The 16689-nt window shown below is 38.9% G+C and overlaps 1 protein-coding gene and 1 pseudogene across 1 annotated transcript; both read left to right on the top strand.

The window, feature by feature from the left end:
• Positions 1 to 486: 486 nt before the first annotated feature.
• LOC100351376 (olfactory receptor 8B3) lies at positions 487 to 1440 on the top strand. The gene has a single exon (XM_008267072.3). The coding sequence runs from the start codon at positions 496 to 498 to the stop codon at positions 1438 to 1440; it is 945 nt and encodes a 314-aa protein (XP_008265294.2). The 5' UTR covers positions 487 to 495.
• A 3311-nt stretch (positions 1441 to 4751) lies between these two features.
• On the top strand, positions 4752 to 15932 carry LOC100351629 (olfactory receptor 8C8-like; annotated as a pseudogene).
• Positions 15933 to 16689: the final 757 nt, after the last annotated feature.

Below are 16689 nucleotides of genomic sequence, written 5' to 3'. Positions count from 1 at the left end.
TCATTTGTCTAATTAGGTGGAGTAAAAGTGAAGTGTATGGTTAATTATAAATATTAAGCTACTAAGGGTCTCCTCTATACCTGTAGTCAATTGTTGGCTACTTAGGCCCTTGGATTAAGGTATCTGGGAGACCTAAAGGCAACGAAGTATTTCCTTCTGTAATGTAAAGTGTATGTATGTATTCTGTCCTACAGCTATTCTCTCTTGCTGTTCATCACAGGGCTTCTGAGGTGTCTGGTGTAGCAAAGGAAGCCTCAGCAGTAACTTGGAAGTGACTGGTCAGATGAAAGATAGGAGATGTAGGGAACACATTCCTGCCACACAAGTTCCTAAGACTTGTATTTAAGCTACTCACATTTCTATATTTTATTAAGGGAAAATGCAACTGGTTTTAATCATTCAGCTCATGTAGACGGAGTGACTGAAATGTTGGAGATCTAGATTCTCTATAAGTAACATTTGTTTTTCTGTCCACCCAGAGTTTCAACAAAGAGAATGCTGGCTGGAAACAACTCCTTGGTTACTGAATTTATTCTTGCTGGATTGACGGATCGTCCAGAGCTACAACAGCCTCTATTTTACCTGTTTCTAATGATCTATATTGTCACCCTGGTGGGCAACTGTGGCTTGATCACTCTGATTGGTCTAACTTCTCACCTCCACACCCCTATGTATTATTTCCTCTTCAACCTCTCCTTCATTGACCTTTGTTACTCTTCTGTTTTCACCCCCAAAATGTTGGTGAACTTTCTATCAAAGAAGAACATCATCTCCTATGTTGAGTGCATGACTCAGCTGTTTTTCTTTCTCTTTTTTGTTATCTCTGAATGCTATATGTTGACCTCAATGGCATATGATCGCTATGTGGCCATCTGTAACCCCCTGCTGTATAAGGTCACCATGTCCCATCAGCTGTGTTCTGGGCTGGCTTTTGCTGCATATGTGATGGGACTTGCTGGAGCCACTGCCCACACAGGGTGCATGCTTAGACTAACCTTCTGCAATGCCAATGTCATCAACCACTACTTTTGTGACATACTCCCTCTTCTCCAACTTTCTTGCACCAGCACCTATGTCAATGAGGTGGTAGTTCTCATTGTTGTGGGCATTAATATCACAGTACCTAGTTTCATTATCCTCATTTCTTACCTTTTCATCCTCACTAGCATTCTTCATATCCAGTCTACTCAAGGACGATCCAAAGCCTTCAGCACCTGTAGTTCTCACATTATTGCTATTTCCCTCTTCTTTGGATCAGCAGCGTTCATGTACCTTACATACTCTTCTCCTGGATCTAAGGACCAAGGAAAAGTTTCTTCTGTTTTCTACACTAATTTAGGGCCACTGCTCAATCCTCTGATCTATAGTTTGAGGAACAAGGACGTCAAAGTTGCAATGAGGAAAGCCCTAACTAAACTTCAGATGAGAAATCTACTATAATCAGAAGTAATAAATAAATTGAAGAACTCAATTTTTAATTGGTGTTTTTCATGAAGACATCTTACTCAAAACCATATTATATCTACAGGTAGTATTATGTGTGATTTAGTAGAATTGTCTGTGAAAATCCAAACTTTCTCATCTAAACACTAAATGCCCACTATAATAGAAGGATTCTCCTGGTTATTGGTTTTGTTGATGGTATCGGCAATATGACTTGCTGAAATGTCTTCATTACAATATATATTTTAAATAATAACTTGTCCTGTTTTTCATTTCCTTGCCTTTTTCTGATTTTCCTTGGTTCCATTGAGAATAATGTCTCACATTATTCGCATGGACCTGCTGCTGAGAACACCTATCAGCCCATATAATATTGAAAATAATAGGAATAGCTCCAACTTTTATTACCAATTCAGTAGTAACAGAGGATGATTCAAGAATACGTGTATTCTAGAGTGCCAATAAGGGGCAGAGAAGTTTATCTGATAAAATTGGCATCCATTATCATCTAAAAAGCTGTCAGATATTTTGAAAAAAGCATATAGGTCTCACTGTGCATTTTTTAAGAATAACTTATAAGATAACACTTCATATTATTTGAGTAGAAATATTTTAGCCAATACTTTACTCATCCAATGATGTTTTTCGTGAAAGCTATGTATATATTTATAATAAAATGTATTCATATATTTTATAATCTTACTGAAACTGTCTGATGAATGTGATGCAAATCATCTTGAACAGAGGCGCTTTCTTTCCTTTTACTTCTCAAATGTTTTTCTTGTTTTTAATATTTGGATACTGTGAATACTGTCTAGATAGCACCAATAAAATTACCATTAATAGTTATAAAATAATAAATAAAAACAGCAGTAATAATTTTAGTAACAAAAGCCAGGCACCAAAAGATATATTCATATGATCTCACTCATATGTGGAGTCTTAAAAAAAATAAGTCGGCGGCGCCGCAGCTCAATAGGCTAATCCTCCACCTGTGGCGCTGGCTACCGGGTTCTAGTCCCAGTAAGGTTGCCGGATTCTGTCCCGGTTGCCCCTCTTCCAGGCCAGCTCTCTGCTATGGCCCATAGTGCAGCGGAGCATGGCCCAAGTCCTTGGACCCTGCACCTGCATGGGAGAACAGGAGAATCACCTGACTCCTGACTTTGGATCAGCGCGATGTGCCAGCCACAGCACGCTGGCTATGGTGGCCATTGGAGGGTGAACCAACGGCAAAAGGAAGACCTTTCTCTCTGTCTCTCTCTATCTCTCTCTCACTGTCCACTCTGCCTGTCAAAAAAAAAAAAAATAAGTCATTAACTCATAGGAGTCAAAAATATAATTGCTGCTACCAGAGACTAGGAAGGGAATTGGGAAGGAGGGTTTGGGAAATGTTGATTGACAGGTACTAAGTTATAGCTAGACAGGAATAAGAAGTTTTGGGGTTCTATTGCACAGTCAGTGGAAGATCAAAAATTTACCGTATAGTTTGCTATCTCAAAAGATAGAAGTTTTGCTATAGATTCCTACACAGAAGTGTCAAATGCTTAAAAAAAGTTAATATATTTACACTGATTGGACATTACATAATGTACACATGTAACAAAAGCATCACCTAGCATCCCATAAAGATGTATAATTTTGATATGTCTTAAATTTTTGGAAATAAAAATTAAATGATATGAAATAAAATATAACATAAAAATAACAGTAGGCACAAATCAGAATAAGGTTGACATTTAGCTTTTTATTTGGAGTTGGACTGTGGCAGCCTGACAGACGAGCCATTCAGGCCTTTTCAGAGCACCAGCTGTGGCGTGCATCATGGACTAAGAGCCCATAGCACACACTCCTCTGTGCCCACCACAATGTTCACCACACTTCATGATTGCTCTGAGACACACCCAGCCAATGACTTAGCATGGTGGGTAGGGCTTACTTGGTCTGGCCAATATGTGTCTGGCATGAGTGTCTTCTCATAAGCAGCCTTTGCTTAGAGACTTCCTACAATCTTGGCCAAGAGGTTTTACAACTGTGGTCCGAGGTTTCCTACTCTTCCAATCCAGCCATTTCCTCTCTCTTCTTTGGTTTTCATCCTGGTATGAGGTGTTTGTTGGTGATTCCCATCCCTCTGATTTTATACTTCATGGGCATTTACTAAAATATAAATGTCTTCTGAATTTAATCATTTTTTCAAATCGCCTTAAAGGAACCTAAAATGACATAGAGAACTTGTTAACATATTTTATTTACTTTTTGAAAATACTTATGTATTCATTTGAAAGAGCAACAGAGAGTGAGGGAGAAATAGAGACAGAAATCTTCCATCTGCTGGTTCACTCCCCAAATAGCTACAACAGCCAGGACTGGGACAAGCTGAAGCCAGGAATTAGATTCTTCACCTGGATCTCCCACATGATTGACAGGGTCTGGGCACTTGGGCTGTCATCTCTCTCATTCCCAAGCACATTTGTAGACAGATGGATTGAAGGCACTGCAGCTAGGACTCTAGCCAGCACTCTGACATGAGAGGTTGACATTGCAAGTGGTGATTTTGTCCACTGTAACACAACTTTGGCCCTTGTTAATTCTCTTAAAGGTTATTGTAATGCTGTGAAAATCAATACATTTTTTGTCATTAAGATAAAAAAATCATTCCTTATGCTCTTAAATCTGAATATATAAAATATATGAAATTTCTTCCCTTTTTTAAAATGTAAAAAAAAAAAAACAAAACAAAGAATCTATTTGTGGGACAAAATAGAGAATTTAGAAGCAAATCATTACTCACACAATCAGTTGATTTTTGACCAAGAAACAAAAGAATCCTATTAGGAGAGGAAGTTTTTTAAGCAGTCAGTGCCAGAAAACAATGATCTTAGTCTTTGCCTCACACAGTACACCAAAATTAGTCTATGGTAGATCAAAACCATACACAGAAAGGCTTAAACTATATGTCTTATAGAAGAAAACATAGAAAAGTATATGGTGTAGACATAGCTTTCTTAGACATATTCTAGAAAGCACTAAAGCCAAAAGAAAGGCAAGATAAAATAAACTTCATTAAAATTAAAACATCTATTTAACAAAAAATAAACAAGTAACAGGCTGGAAAATATTCACAGTACTTAGAGGAGATAAATGTATTGAGACTAGTTTGCATAACAATGCAGGAATTATCTGATTTACAAATAATCAAAGTATAGTCTAATAAATGGACAAATTAAATAGATGCACAGTCCTAAAGGAAGGTAGGCAAATGTCCCATAAACACAAACAGATGTGCTTCCTTGCTGCATCTCCTCAGGGGCATGGTCAGCAGCAGGGGAGCCCTCCGTTACAGTTCTGCCAGCCTCCCTCACAGCATTGCCCAGGCTTTGCTCCTCAAGTGGCTCAAGCACTTGTGAGGCTTCACTGTTGGTCTCCTACTTTTTGGCTTCAGCAACCTTGGGTGCAGCCCTTCCTTCAGCAGTATAAGTGCCAGCTGTGTGGTGACTCCAAACTGTCAGTAATCCAGTCACTAACCCTATAAAACTTCTTCTCTGAGGGTCTAGAATTGGGTCATGCTTCCTCCTTCTTTGCACCAGCCTGGGAGTGATAGCTTTTTTCGGCAGTTTTTAGTATTTATATTTTTTTAGTGTCAACTTGTCGCTCTTTCTCTCTTGCAATATCTGTGTAGCTAATTTTCTGTATTAATATTATTGATAGGAAACATGGAATTCTAAGCTTATTGGCCTGGACATTTCATGATATAGGAATTACATTTGATGCAGTTTTGATGGACTGTCTTGCTGGTGTCACAATTAGCATATGCCAAATCCTGTTGATAGGGTTTGCAAAAAATACTCATTTGCCTGTAGTCTTTTCTGATAAAATTACATTTAAAAGGACTTTATTTTTCTCCAAATTATACTTCAGTTCAGTCTAGCAATTCTGGTGATTCTCTTTTCACTGCATAAGAAAGTCCACATGAGATTATCACTCAGAAGAACTAAGCAGAAGAGAATGTGGGAAGCGAGACACACCTCATGAAGTGACTTAACCCTGCCCTGGCCATTGTAGGCATTTGGGGAGTGACCCAGTGGGTGGAAGATTTCTCTCTAGGTATCCCTTCCTCTCTGTCTGTAACTCTGCCTTTCAAATTTATAAGTAAATCTTTTTAAAAAAAATTCAGATTTTGTGTCATAGCCAAAAGAATTTGGACTATTTTTACCCATTTATTAAGATGGCAGTGGGTCAACAAATTCCTGGAAACATTATTTAAGAAAATGAAATTTACTAAATGTAAGTTAAAAAAAAAGAAAATGAAATTGAGTCCTAACAACTGATTGCAGTGGGATGAGATTTTTACTAATAAAATTTGGGGAGGAAAACCAGCTGAAAAAGGAACTACAGAAATGAAAATTATCGTATATGATGGATTAGCTGTGCATAGTTTGTTTAAAAAAAAGATTTATTTTTATCTGAAAGGCAGAGTTACAAAGAGGCAGAGGCACACACACACACACACAGAGAGAGAGAGAAAGAGAGAGAGAGAGAAGATGTAATCCAAATATCTCATGTGGGAAGCAGAAATCCTACTACTTGAGCCATCACTTCTGTCTCAAACGGACTGTGTTGACAAGAAGTTGGAGTAAGGAGCCAGATCCAGGAATTGAACCCATGCACTCTGATGTGTAGGACATCCATGTCTTAACTACTAGGCTAAATATCTTCCTGGAGAAGATTTTTCTCAGTACAACTGGTGTGTAATGTGTGTATTGGGGTTGAAGGAAGAGGATACTACTGGCATCTAAGGACAGAAGCCAAGGGTGCTATGTGTTCTTAGTACACAGGAAAGTCTGACAACAGGAAACCATCTAGTTAAAAATGTCAGTAGTGCCAAAGCTGAGAAATCCTGGTTTGCATGAATATAGAGGATGAAAAGAGAAAGAGATACTTATAACCCACTGGGCTGTTTTCACGGTTCAGGCACATAGCATTACTTTATGTTAATTATTTCACTTAATTCCTATAATAACCCAATGATACACTTCTCTTATTAACTCCATTACTAATATACACAGGTGTGTGTGTGTGTGTGTATGTGTATGTGTGAGAGATAGAAAGACAGAGAGAGACTTTACACTTAGATACAATCTTACAATGGTAAAGATTTTAATAAACCCTGTTCTTTGTCTACCCGGATATATGTGTGTATATATTACATATATAGAACATATACAATACACACATATTATATTGCATATAATATATACATATAGTACATATATCTGTATATATTATATACAGATACAACGTATATTATTACATATAATATGTACATATATTACACATATATCCACACATATATGGAGGGAGGGAGAGAGAGGGAGAGACAGAGACAGAGACAATATCACTTGTCTACAGTCACAAATCAGGAAGTTGAGAAGTCTGGACTCACCTCAGTAACTTTGAGGCTCATTGCACTTTATGAATCACTTCACTTCAATGTTTGTTTGAGGGGATGAGATCTACAAGTATGTGGGGTATTAACTTCATGATTTAATATTAATTACTGCCGTCCCAAGGTGCTTGTAGGGCAGCATTTGGGATAGTGACTTTCCTCCTGTAGAGCTCTGTAGGGAGAATGGGCACTACTTTGCACTGAGGATTAGGAGGAATTCTTGTTGGTAAATTGAGTAGAAATTTGAGTCCCCAAAGATCTGATGCTGGGTTTATGATGCACAAAGTATAAACACATGTTCAGTAATTTCTGCCCTCAAGGGGCTCATCCAACTTGGGAAGAAAAGTTAAAGTCAGGAAGAGTGTTTTGTACCTCTGCTCATTTGTTTCAGAACTATGAAACATGGAACAGATTTTCATATGAATCAGATGACTATTGTGGAGTTTTTTTTTCATTTTCAATTATCTTTATATACAGAAGATCAATTTAGTATATATTCAGTAAAGATTTCATCAGTTTGCACCCAAACACAAAGTGTAAAATACTGTTTTCAGTACTAGTTACGGCATTATTTCACATTGGACAACACATTAAGGACAGAGATCCCACATGAGGAGTAAGTACACAGTGACTCCTGTTGTTGACTTAAAAATTTGACACTCTTGTTTATGGCATCAGTAATCTCCCTAGGCTCTAGTCATGAGTTGCCAAGGCGATGAAAGCCTTTTGAGTTCGCTGACTTCGATCTTATTCAGACAGGGTCATAGTCAAAGTGGAAGTTCTCTCCTCCCTTCAGAGAAAAGTACCTCCTTCTTTGATGGCCCCGTTCTTTCCACTGGGATCTCACTTGCAGAGATATTTGATCTTTCATTTAGGTGGTTTTTTTTTTTTTTTTTTTTTTTTTTTGCCAGAGTGTCTTGGCTTTCCATGCCTAAAATACTCTCATGGGCCCTTCCGCCAGATCTGAATGCCTTAATGGATGAATCTGAGGCCAGGGTGTTGTCTAGGACATCTGCCCTTCTGTGAGTCTGCGGTGTATCCCGCTTCCCATGCTGGCTCGTTCTCTCCCTTTTTTATTCTATCAGTTAGTATTAGCAGACACTGGTCTTGTTTGTGTGATCCCCTTGACTCTTAGACCTATCAGTGTGATCAATTGTAAACTGAAATTGATCACTTGGCCTAGTGAGATGGCATTGGTACATGCAACCTTGATGGGATTGTATTGGAATCCCCTGGCACATTTCCAACTCCACCATTTGGGGCAAGTCCTATTGAGCATGTCCCAAATTGTACATCTCCTCCGTCTCTTATTCCCACTCTTATATTTAACAGAGATCACTTTTCAGTTAAATTTAAACACCTAAGAATAATTGTGTGTTAATTACATAGTTCAACAAATAGTACTAGAACAAAAAACTACTAAAAGAGACAAAGTATTACATTGTACATCAACAGTCAGGACAATAGCTGATCAAGTCACTGTTTCTCAAAGTGTCCATTTCACTTCAAAGGGTTTCGAAACCCTTTGGTGCTCAGTTAGTTGTCGCTGATCAGGAGAACATATGATATTTATCCCTTTGGGACTGGCTTAATTCACTCAGCATAATGTTTTCCAGATTCCTCCATTTTGTTGCAAATGACCGGATTTCATTGTTCTTGACTGCTGCATAGTATTCTATAGAGTACATGTCCCATACTTTAATTATCCAGTCTACTATTGATGGGCATTTGGGTTGGTTCCAGGTCTTAGTTGTTGTGAATTGAGCTGCAATAAAAATTAATGTGCTGACGGCTTTTTTGTTTGCCAATTTAATTTTCTTTAGCTAAATTCCAAGGAGTGGGATGGCTTGGTTGAATGGTAGGGTTATCTTCAGGTTTATGAGGAATCTCCAGACTGACTTCCATAGTGGCTTAACCAGTTTGCATTCCCACCAACAGTGGGTTAGTGTCCCTTTTCCCCACATTCTCTCCACCATGTATTGTTGGTAGATTTCTGAATATGAGCCATTCTAACCGGGGTGAGGTGAAACCTTATTGTGGTTTTGATTTTCATTTCCCTGATTGTTAGTGATCTTGAACATTTTTTCATGTGTCTGTTGGCCATTTGGATTTCCTCTTTTGAAAAATGTCTGTTGAGGTCCTTGGCCCATCTCTTAAGTCGGTTGTTTGTTTTGATGGTGTGGAGTTTCTTGATTTCTTTGTAGATTCTGGTTATCAACCCTTTATCTGTTGCATAGTTTGCAAATATTTTTTCCCATTCTGTCAGTTGCCTCTTACTTTCCTGACTGTTTCTTTTGAAGTACAGAAACGTCTCAATTTGATGCAATCCCAAATGTTAACTTTGGCTTTGACTGCCTGTGCCTGGGGGATCTTTTCCAAGAAGTCTTTGCAAGTACCTATATCTTGCAGGGTTTCTCCAATGTTCTCTAATAATTTGATGTTGTCTGGTCATAGATTTAAGTCTTTAATCCATGTTGAGTGGATTTTTGTGTAAGGTGAAAGGTAGGGGTCTAGCTTCTGCATGTGGAAATCCAATTCTCCCAGCACCATTTATTGAGTAGACTGTCATTACTCCAGGATTGGTTTTGTATCCTTGATCAAATATAAGCTGGCTGTAGATGTTTGGATTGAGTTCTGATGCTTCTATTCTGTTCCATTGGTCTATCCATCTGTTTCTGTACCAGTACCATGCTGTTTTGATAACAACTGCCTTGTAGTACGTGTAAATCTGGTATTGTGATGCCTCCGGCTTTGTTTTTGTTGTACAGGATTGCTTTAGCTATTCGAGGTCTCCTGTGTCTCCAGATGAATTTCAGCATCATTTTTTCCAGATCTGAGAATAAGGTCTTTGGTATTTTGATTGGTATTGCATTGAATGTATAAATTGCTTTTGGGAGAATGGACATTTTGTTGATGTTGATTCTTCCAATCCATGAGCATGGAAGATTTTTCCATTTTTTGGTATCCTCTTCTATTTTGTTCTTTAAGGTTTTGTAATTTTAATTGCAGAGATCTTTAACGTCCTTGGTTCATTTTATTCCAAGGTATTTGATTGTTTTTTAGCTATTGTGAATGGGATTGATCTTAGCAGTTCTTTCTCAGCCGTGGCATTGCCTGTGTATACAAAGGCTCTTGATTTTTGTGCATTGATTTTGCATCCTGCTACTTTGCCAAACTCTTCTATGAGTTCCAGTAGTCTCTTAGTAGAGTTCTTTGGGTCCCCTAAATAAAGAATCATATCATCTGCAAAGAGGGATAGTTTGAGTTCTTCCTTCCCAATTTGTATCCATTTAATTTCTTTTTCTTGCCTAATATCTCTGTCTAAAACTTCCAGAACTATATTGAATAGCAGTGGTGAGAGTGGGCATCCCTGTCTGGTACCAGATCTCAGTGGAAATGCTTCCAACTTTTCTCTATTCAATATGATGTTGGCCGTTGGTTTTTCATAAATTGCTTTGATTGTAGTGAGGAATGTTCCTTCCATAACCAGTTTGCTTAGAGTTTTCATCATGAAAGGGTGTTGAATTTTGTCGAATGCTTTCTCTGCGTCTGTTGAGATAATCATATGGTTTTTCTTCTGCAGTCTGTTAATGTGGTGAATCACATTCATTGATTTGCGAATGTTGAACCATCCCTGCATACCAGGGATAAATCCCACTTGTTCTGGATGGATGATCTTTCTGATGTGTTGTTGCATTCTATCGGCCAGAATTTTATTGAGGATTTTTGCATCTATGTTCATCAGGGATATTGGTCTGTAATTCTCTTTCAATGCTGCATCTTTTTCCAGCTTAGAAATTAAGGTGATGCTGCCACCATAGAAAGAATTTGGGAGGACTCCCTCTTTTTCTATTGTTCTGAATAGTTTGGAAAGAATTGGAGTTGGTTCTTCTTTAAATGTCTGGTAGAATTCAGCAGTGAATCCATCTGGTCCTGGGCTTTTCTTTGTTGGAAGGGCCTTTATTACTGTTTCAATTTCTGTCTCGGTTATGGGTCTGTTTAGGTTTTCCATGTCTTCCTTGTTCAATTTAGGTAGGTTGCATGTGTCCAGGAATCTATCCATTTCTGATAGGTTTCCCTGTTTGCTGGCATACAAGTCCTTGTAGTAATTTCTGATGATTCCTTTTATTTCTGTGGTGTCAGTTGTTACGTTTCCTTTTTCATCTCTGATTTTATTGATTTGGGTCTTTTCTCTTCTTTTTTTAGTTAGTTATGCCAATGGGCTGTCAATTTTGTTTATTTTTTCAAAAAACCAGCTCTTTGTTTGGCTGATTTTTTGTAATTTTTTTTTTGATTCAATCCTGTTGATTTCTTCTCTGATTTTAATTATTTCTCTTCTCCTACTAGATTTGGGTCTGGTTTGCTGCAGATTTTCTAGATCCTTGAGATGCATTGAAACTCATTTATTTGGTGCCTTTCCAATATCTTGATGTAGGCACCTATTGCTATAAACTTTCCTCTTAACACTGCTTTTGCTGTATCCCGTAAGTTTTGATATGTTGTGTTGTTATCCTCATTTACTTCCAGAAACTTTTGGATTTCTCTTTTGATTTCTTTTATGCCCCATTGTTCATTTGGGAGCATGTTGTTCAATCTCCATGTGATTGCATATGCTCTAGGGATTCCTGAGTTGTTAATTTCCAACTTCATTCCTCTATGGTCTGAGAAGCTGCATGGTATGATTCTAATTCTTTTGAATTTGCTGAGACTTACTTTATGGCCTAGCATGTGGTCAATCCTAGAGAAGGTTCCATGTACTGCTGAGAAGAATGTAAATTCTTTATGGGTAGGATGGAAAGTTCTGTAGATATCTGTTAGATCCATTTGGGCAAAAGTGTCGATTAAATCTGCTGTTTCCTTGTTGATCTTCTGTCCTGTTGATCTGTCTATTTCTGAGAGTGGGGTACTGAAGTCCCCCAATACTATTGTATTGGGGTCTAAGTTTCCCTTTAAGTCCTTTAACAAATCTTTTAAATAAACCGGTGCCCTGTAATTAGGTGCATATACATTGATAATCGTTATATCTTCCTGTTGAATTGATCCCTTAATCATTATATAGTGCCCCTCTTTGTTTCTCTTAACAGTTTTTGTGTTAAAGTTTATATTGTCCGATATTAAGATGGCTACACCTGCTCTTTTTTCATTTCTGTTGGCATGGTATATCATTTTCCAGCCTTTCACTCTCAGTCTGTATGGGTCTTTATTGGAAAGATGTGTTTCTTGTAAGCAGCAAATAGATGGGTTTTGTTCCTTAAACCAATCAGCCAATCGGTGTCTTTTAACTGGACAGTTCAGGCCATTAACGTTCAATGTGACTAATGATAAGTGGTGACTTGCCCTGCCATTTTCCAAAGGTATTTTCAAATATATGTTTTGAACTTCCTGTGATGTTTTGCTGTGAGGTTTCCTTCCTTTACCTTCTTTCATATTGATGACCATGTTTCTGTGTTTCTGTGTGTAACACATCTTTAAGCATTTTTTTCATGGCTGGATGAGTGGTGACAAATTCTTTCAATTTCTGTTTGCTATGAAAGGTCTTTATTTCACCTTCATTCACAAATGAGAGCTTTGCAGTATATAATATTCTGGGCTGGCAGTTTTTTCTCTCTTAGTACCTGGAGTATGTCCCGCCATTCCCTTCTAGCCTGTAGGGTCTGATGAGAAATCTACTGGAGATCCTCTGAGAGTAATCTGACATTTCTCTCTTGCACATTTTAGAATCTTTTCTTTATGTTACACTGTTGTGAGTTTGATTACAACGTGTCGTGGTGAGGATCTCTTTTGGTCATGTTTACTAGGGGTTCTATGAGCTTCCTGTACTAGGATGTTCTCTGTCCTTCTCCTAACCCAGGAAGTTCTCTGCAAGTATCTAACTAAAAATGCATTCTAACCCGTTCTCTCTCTCCATGCCTTCAGGAACTCCTAGAACCTGAATGTTAGGTTTTTTAATAGTATCTTGTGCATTCCCAATAATATTTTTTAGATTTTTAATTTCCTCTTCTTTTCTTTGGTTTGACTGTAAACTTTCCTGTGCTCTGTCTTCTAAGTCCGATGCTCTCTCTTCTGTTTCACTGACTTTGTTTTTAAGGATCTAATGTGTTTGTCATTTGATCTATTGAGTTCTTCATTTCATTTTGATTTCTCTTCACTATCACACTTTCTTGTTCTACTAGTTTCTGCGTTCCATTTTGATTCCTCCTTAAGATTTCATTTTCTCGAAGGAGATTTTCTATCCTGTCCAGTAAGGATTTCCGTAGCTCAAGCATTTGTTTTTGAAAACTTCTAATTGTTCTTATCATAAATTCTTTGAAATCAGTATCTTGCATTTCTTCCATCTCATCATCTTCATAATCTTGGCTTGGGGTGTCTTGTTCATTTGGGGGTGCCATAATGTCTATCTTGTTCTTGTTCCTCAGTTTCTGCATTTGTTGCTTAGCATTGTGAAGATATTCTTTGGATTCTTCTTCCCTCACTGTGTTTTTTTTTTCTTGTTATACTATGACTGTATTAAGTGGACTGTCTGCTTTTGATGGAGCCTTAGAGGCTTGAGATGGGTGTGGCCCGAGATCTCTGTTTGGTTCCTCAGGGTTAAGGGTGTGCCAAAGGTGACACTCCCAGGTTAGGCGTGGTAAATCTCTCTTTCTTTCTTTCTTTCTTTCTTTCTTTCTTTCTTTCTTTCTTTCTTTCTTTCTTTCTTTCTTTCTTTCGATTCAGAAGGGAAGTAATTCCACACAGCTGAGCAGAATTGAAGGTAGTTAGCAGGTGAATGATATACCCACAGTAGTAGAGATCAGAGGTCTTTCCCACGGACTACACAGGGATTCTGTGCTACCCTCAGTGTGGACTCCAATTCTCCTGCGGTCTCCCACTGGGTTGCCAAGGTTACCGAATGGTAGCAGGGTACTCACATGAATTCCGTGAGTTCTCTCCCCCACCGTCTCTTTTTTCACAGTCTCAGTTCATCAGCACCACACATTCACTAGGTCCTAATCTCCTGTTATTTCATCCCATCCCCCACCCACAGAGTTAGGTTTTTCTACTTGGCTGAGGGCGGGTGCAGTCCTGAGGTTGCTCCACATATGATGTATGTCCAAAATGGCTCCTGCTGTTTGTCTTGCTTGCCTTTGAGAGGTGAGTGGAGAGAGAGAAACTCGTGTCTGTACTGGTCACTTTTTTTTTTTCCTCTCTCTTCTAGTTGGCCTGGTGAATTTTTCCCCACGGTATTTCAAGCCTCGTTCCCTCTAACTCCTCTTTCTGCTTTCCCACCGGTGTCTCAGACTATGGAGGTTCGGCTCACTTCACGTTCCAGTGCTGTTGCATTGATTCTACCACTGGTGTCCCAAGCTGTGGTCTCCCACGCAATCCACGAAGGTATACTGTGAATCACTAGTTCTGGAAGAGTTTCCTCTGCTGTTTCTTCCCCTACTCTTCCTTGAACCTGCAGTATCTCCACTTTTCTTAAACTGTCTCTTCCCAGACAATCAGTGTGCTCCCTTCCTATTCCGCCATCTTGCCGCTCCTAAAGTGAAAGTTTTCCTATTGTGGAGCTTTTTAAAGGATTATTATTTACCTCTGGCACGGAAAGGAAAAAAAAAAAAAAACTTCTGGGAAAACTCTTAAATAGCAATCATGGCATATCCTCTATCATAGCTCTTCTAACATCTCAAAGACTGAGGTCTGTGATGATGGCTACAACTTCTTTCATCATTAGAAGCTTTGTCTCCTCAGTAGAGTGGAGAGGACGGGCCCTCAATGTGCAGCCCAGTGAGGCTTGCTGAGAAAGAAAGGTGAGCACTGAATTACCTTTTTTTTAATAATGTCCCTTCAAACCCAAAACTATATAAATGAAGGGTTATGAGGATTACCACCTATGTGTTGCTCTTGTCAGCACTCAGTGACGACTGAGGAGTACAGGGGAATGAAGTCTGGAGACCCCGGGAAGTGTATCAGCATTCTTCCTGGTCAGACAAACACACACAGGTGAGGGAAGGAGGAGGTGGGGAACCCTCAGGAATCAGCCTAAGAAAACTCGCTCCTGGAGATCTTGCTTGAGTCTTCAGATAGCCCTGAAGGTCCTTCCTCTCTGGAGACAAAAATGAGAGTTGATTGTTAACATCACCTTGTATTCCTCTGCTCACAGATCTACTGGTGAAGTGAATGGCTATGGAAAAAACTCGTCAGTGGTGGAGTTTGTTCTTGTGGGATTGTCAGAGCAACCTGAGCTCCAACTGCCCCTGTATTTTCTGTTCTTGGTGAACTACGTGGTTACTGTGCTGGGCAGCTTGAGCTTAGTTACTCTAATTTGCCTGAATTTGCACGTTCATACCCCAATGGACTTTTTTCTTTGCAACCTGTCCTTCATTGATGTCTGTTATTCATTTGTCTTAACCCCTAAAATGCTGATGGGCTTTATTTCAGAGAGCAGCATCATCTCCTTTCCAGAATGCATGGCTCAACTCTTTTTCTTCTGCTTTTTTGTCAACTCTCAGTGGTATGTGCTGACAGCCATGGCCTATGATCGTTATGTGGCCATCTGTAAGCCACTGAAGTACACGGTTGTTGTGTCCCCAAAGGTTTCTTTTTTGTTGATGTCTGGTTCATATTTGATGGGGTTTTCTGGTGCCATGGTCCACATGGTATTTATGCTTAGGCTCACCTTTTGTGATTCCAAAGCCATCAGCAGCAGCACGTAGGCCAATGAGCTTACCAGCTCTATCATTGTAGGTACCGTTATCATTGCATCGAGCCTCATTATCCTAGTATTTTATGCTTTCATTCTTTTTAATGTCATTCACATGTCTCCAGCTAAAGGTTGGTCCAAAGCCATCTACACCTGTGGTTCCCATATCATAACTGTTGGCCTGTTCTATGGATCTGGGTTGCTTGAGTATGTGAAGCCATCTTCTGCTGAATCTTTCAGCCAAGGAAAATTTTTGTCTGTGTTTTATACTCTCGCAGTGCCCATGCAGAACCCCCTCATTTATAGCCTCAGAAACAAGGATGTCAGCTTGCTCTGAAGAAAACTCTGAAGAGAATTACAAATTAAGCAGCACTGCTAGGGCTGAGTTGGTCCTTTTCCATGGCAAGGTCTTTTTGTCCTCTGCCTACACCTCCTCGTAAACGTCCTTCTAATCTCTTTCTTTCCTCTCTTCATCTTTCTTTCTATAGTCTTGGCAGGATTTCTACTCTAAAACACTTTCTTCTCTCTGCATGCAATACAGCTACGTGTGTCTTTTCTTGGATGAGGGTCATCTTAGTCCCAAGGGGGCTCTGCCCCAGTTTCCATCTTTATACCTGATGCAGACACTGAGCTGATATCCTTTCCTATCTAAAGGTAACCTACTTACTAGTTATATCTTATGTGTATTTACTATTCAAGGCAAGGCAAGGCATTGGGAACTATCTCATGTGTTCGTTTCATTTCTTTCTTCCTCTTCTGAAACTACTACATAGAGTGCTTTCCTCATTCAAGTATCTTACTACTTAAAACTGCATTAAAACAGGAGCCATGACAGAACTTGTGGACATGGTACAGATGTCAATTTTTTAGGGTTCTTTCAGTAATGGTTCTAGTTCTGGATTTTTAGCCTCATATCTATATAGGGACCATATACTTTATTGGATTAAGTTTCTATTGTCATTGATGGTTAGGTGAGGCTCACGGATCTGCCCACCTTTCTCAAACTCCACTCAAAACAGCAAGGCCTCGGTCAACTGATACTTTGTGATAAATAGAATTGAAATATTGATAATTTTTGCATTTATATGTGGATTGTATCTGTGATTGTGATGAAAAATACACA

Source organism: Oryctolagus cuniculus, chromosome 1 (assembly GCF_964237555.1).
Source record: "Oryctolagus cuniculus chromosome 1, mOryCun1.1, whole genome shotgun sequence".
NCBI lineage: Eukaryota > Metazoa > Chordata > Mammalia > Lagomorpha > Leporidae > Oryctolagus > Oryctolagus cuniculus.
Note: the sequence above shows the minus strand (reverse complement) of the source record. Positions and strands in the feature narration are given on the sequence as shown.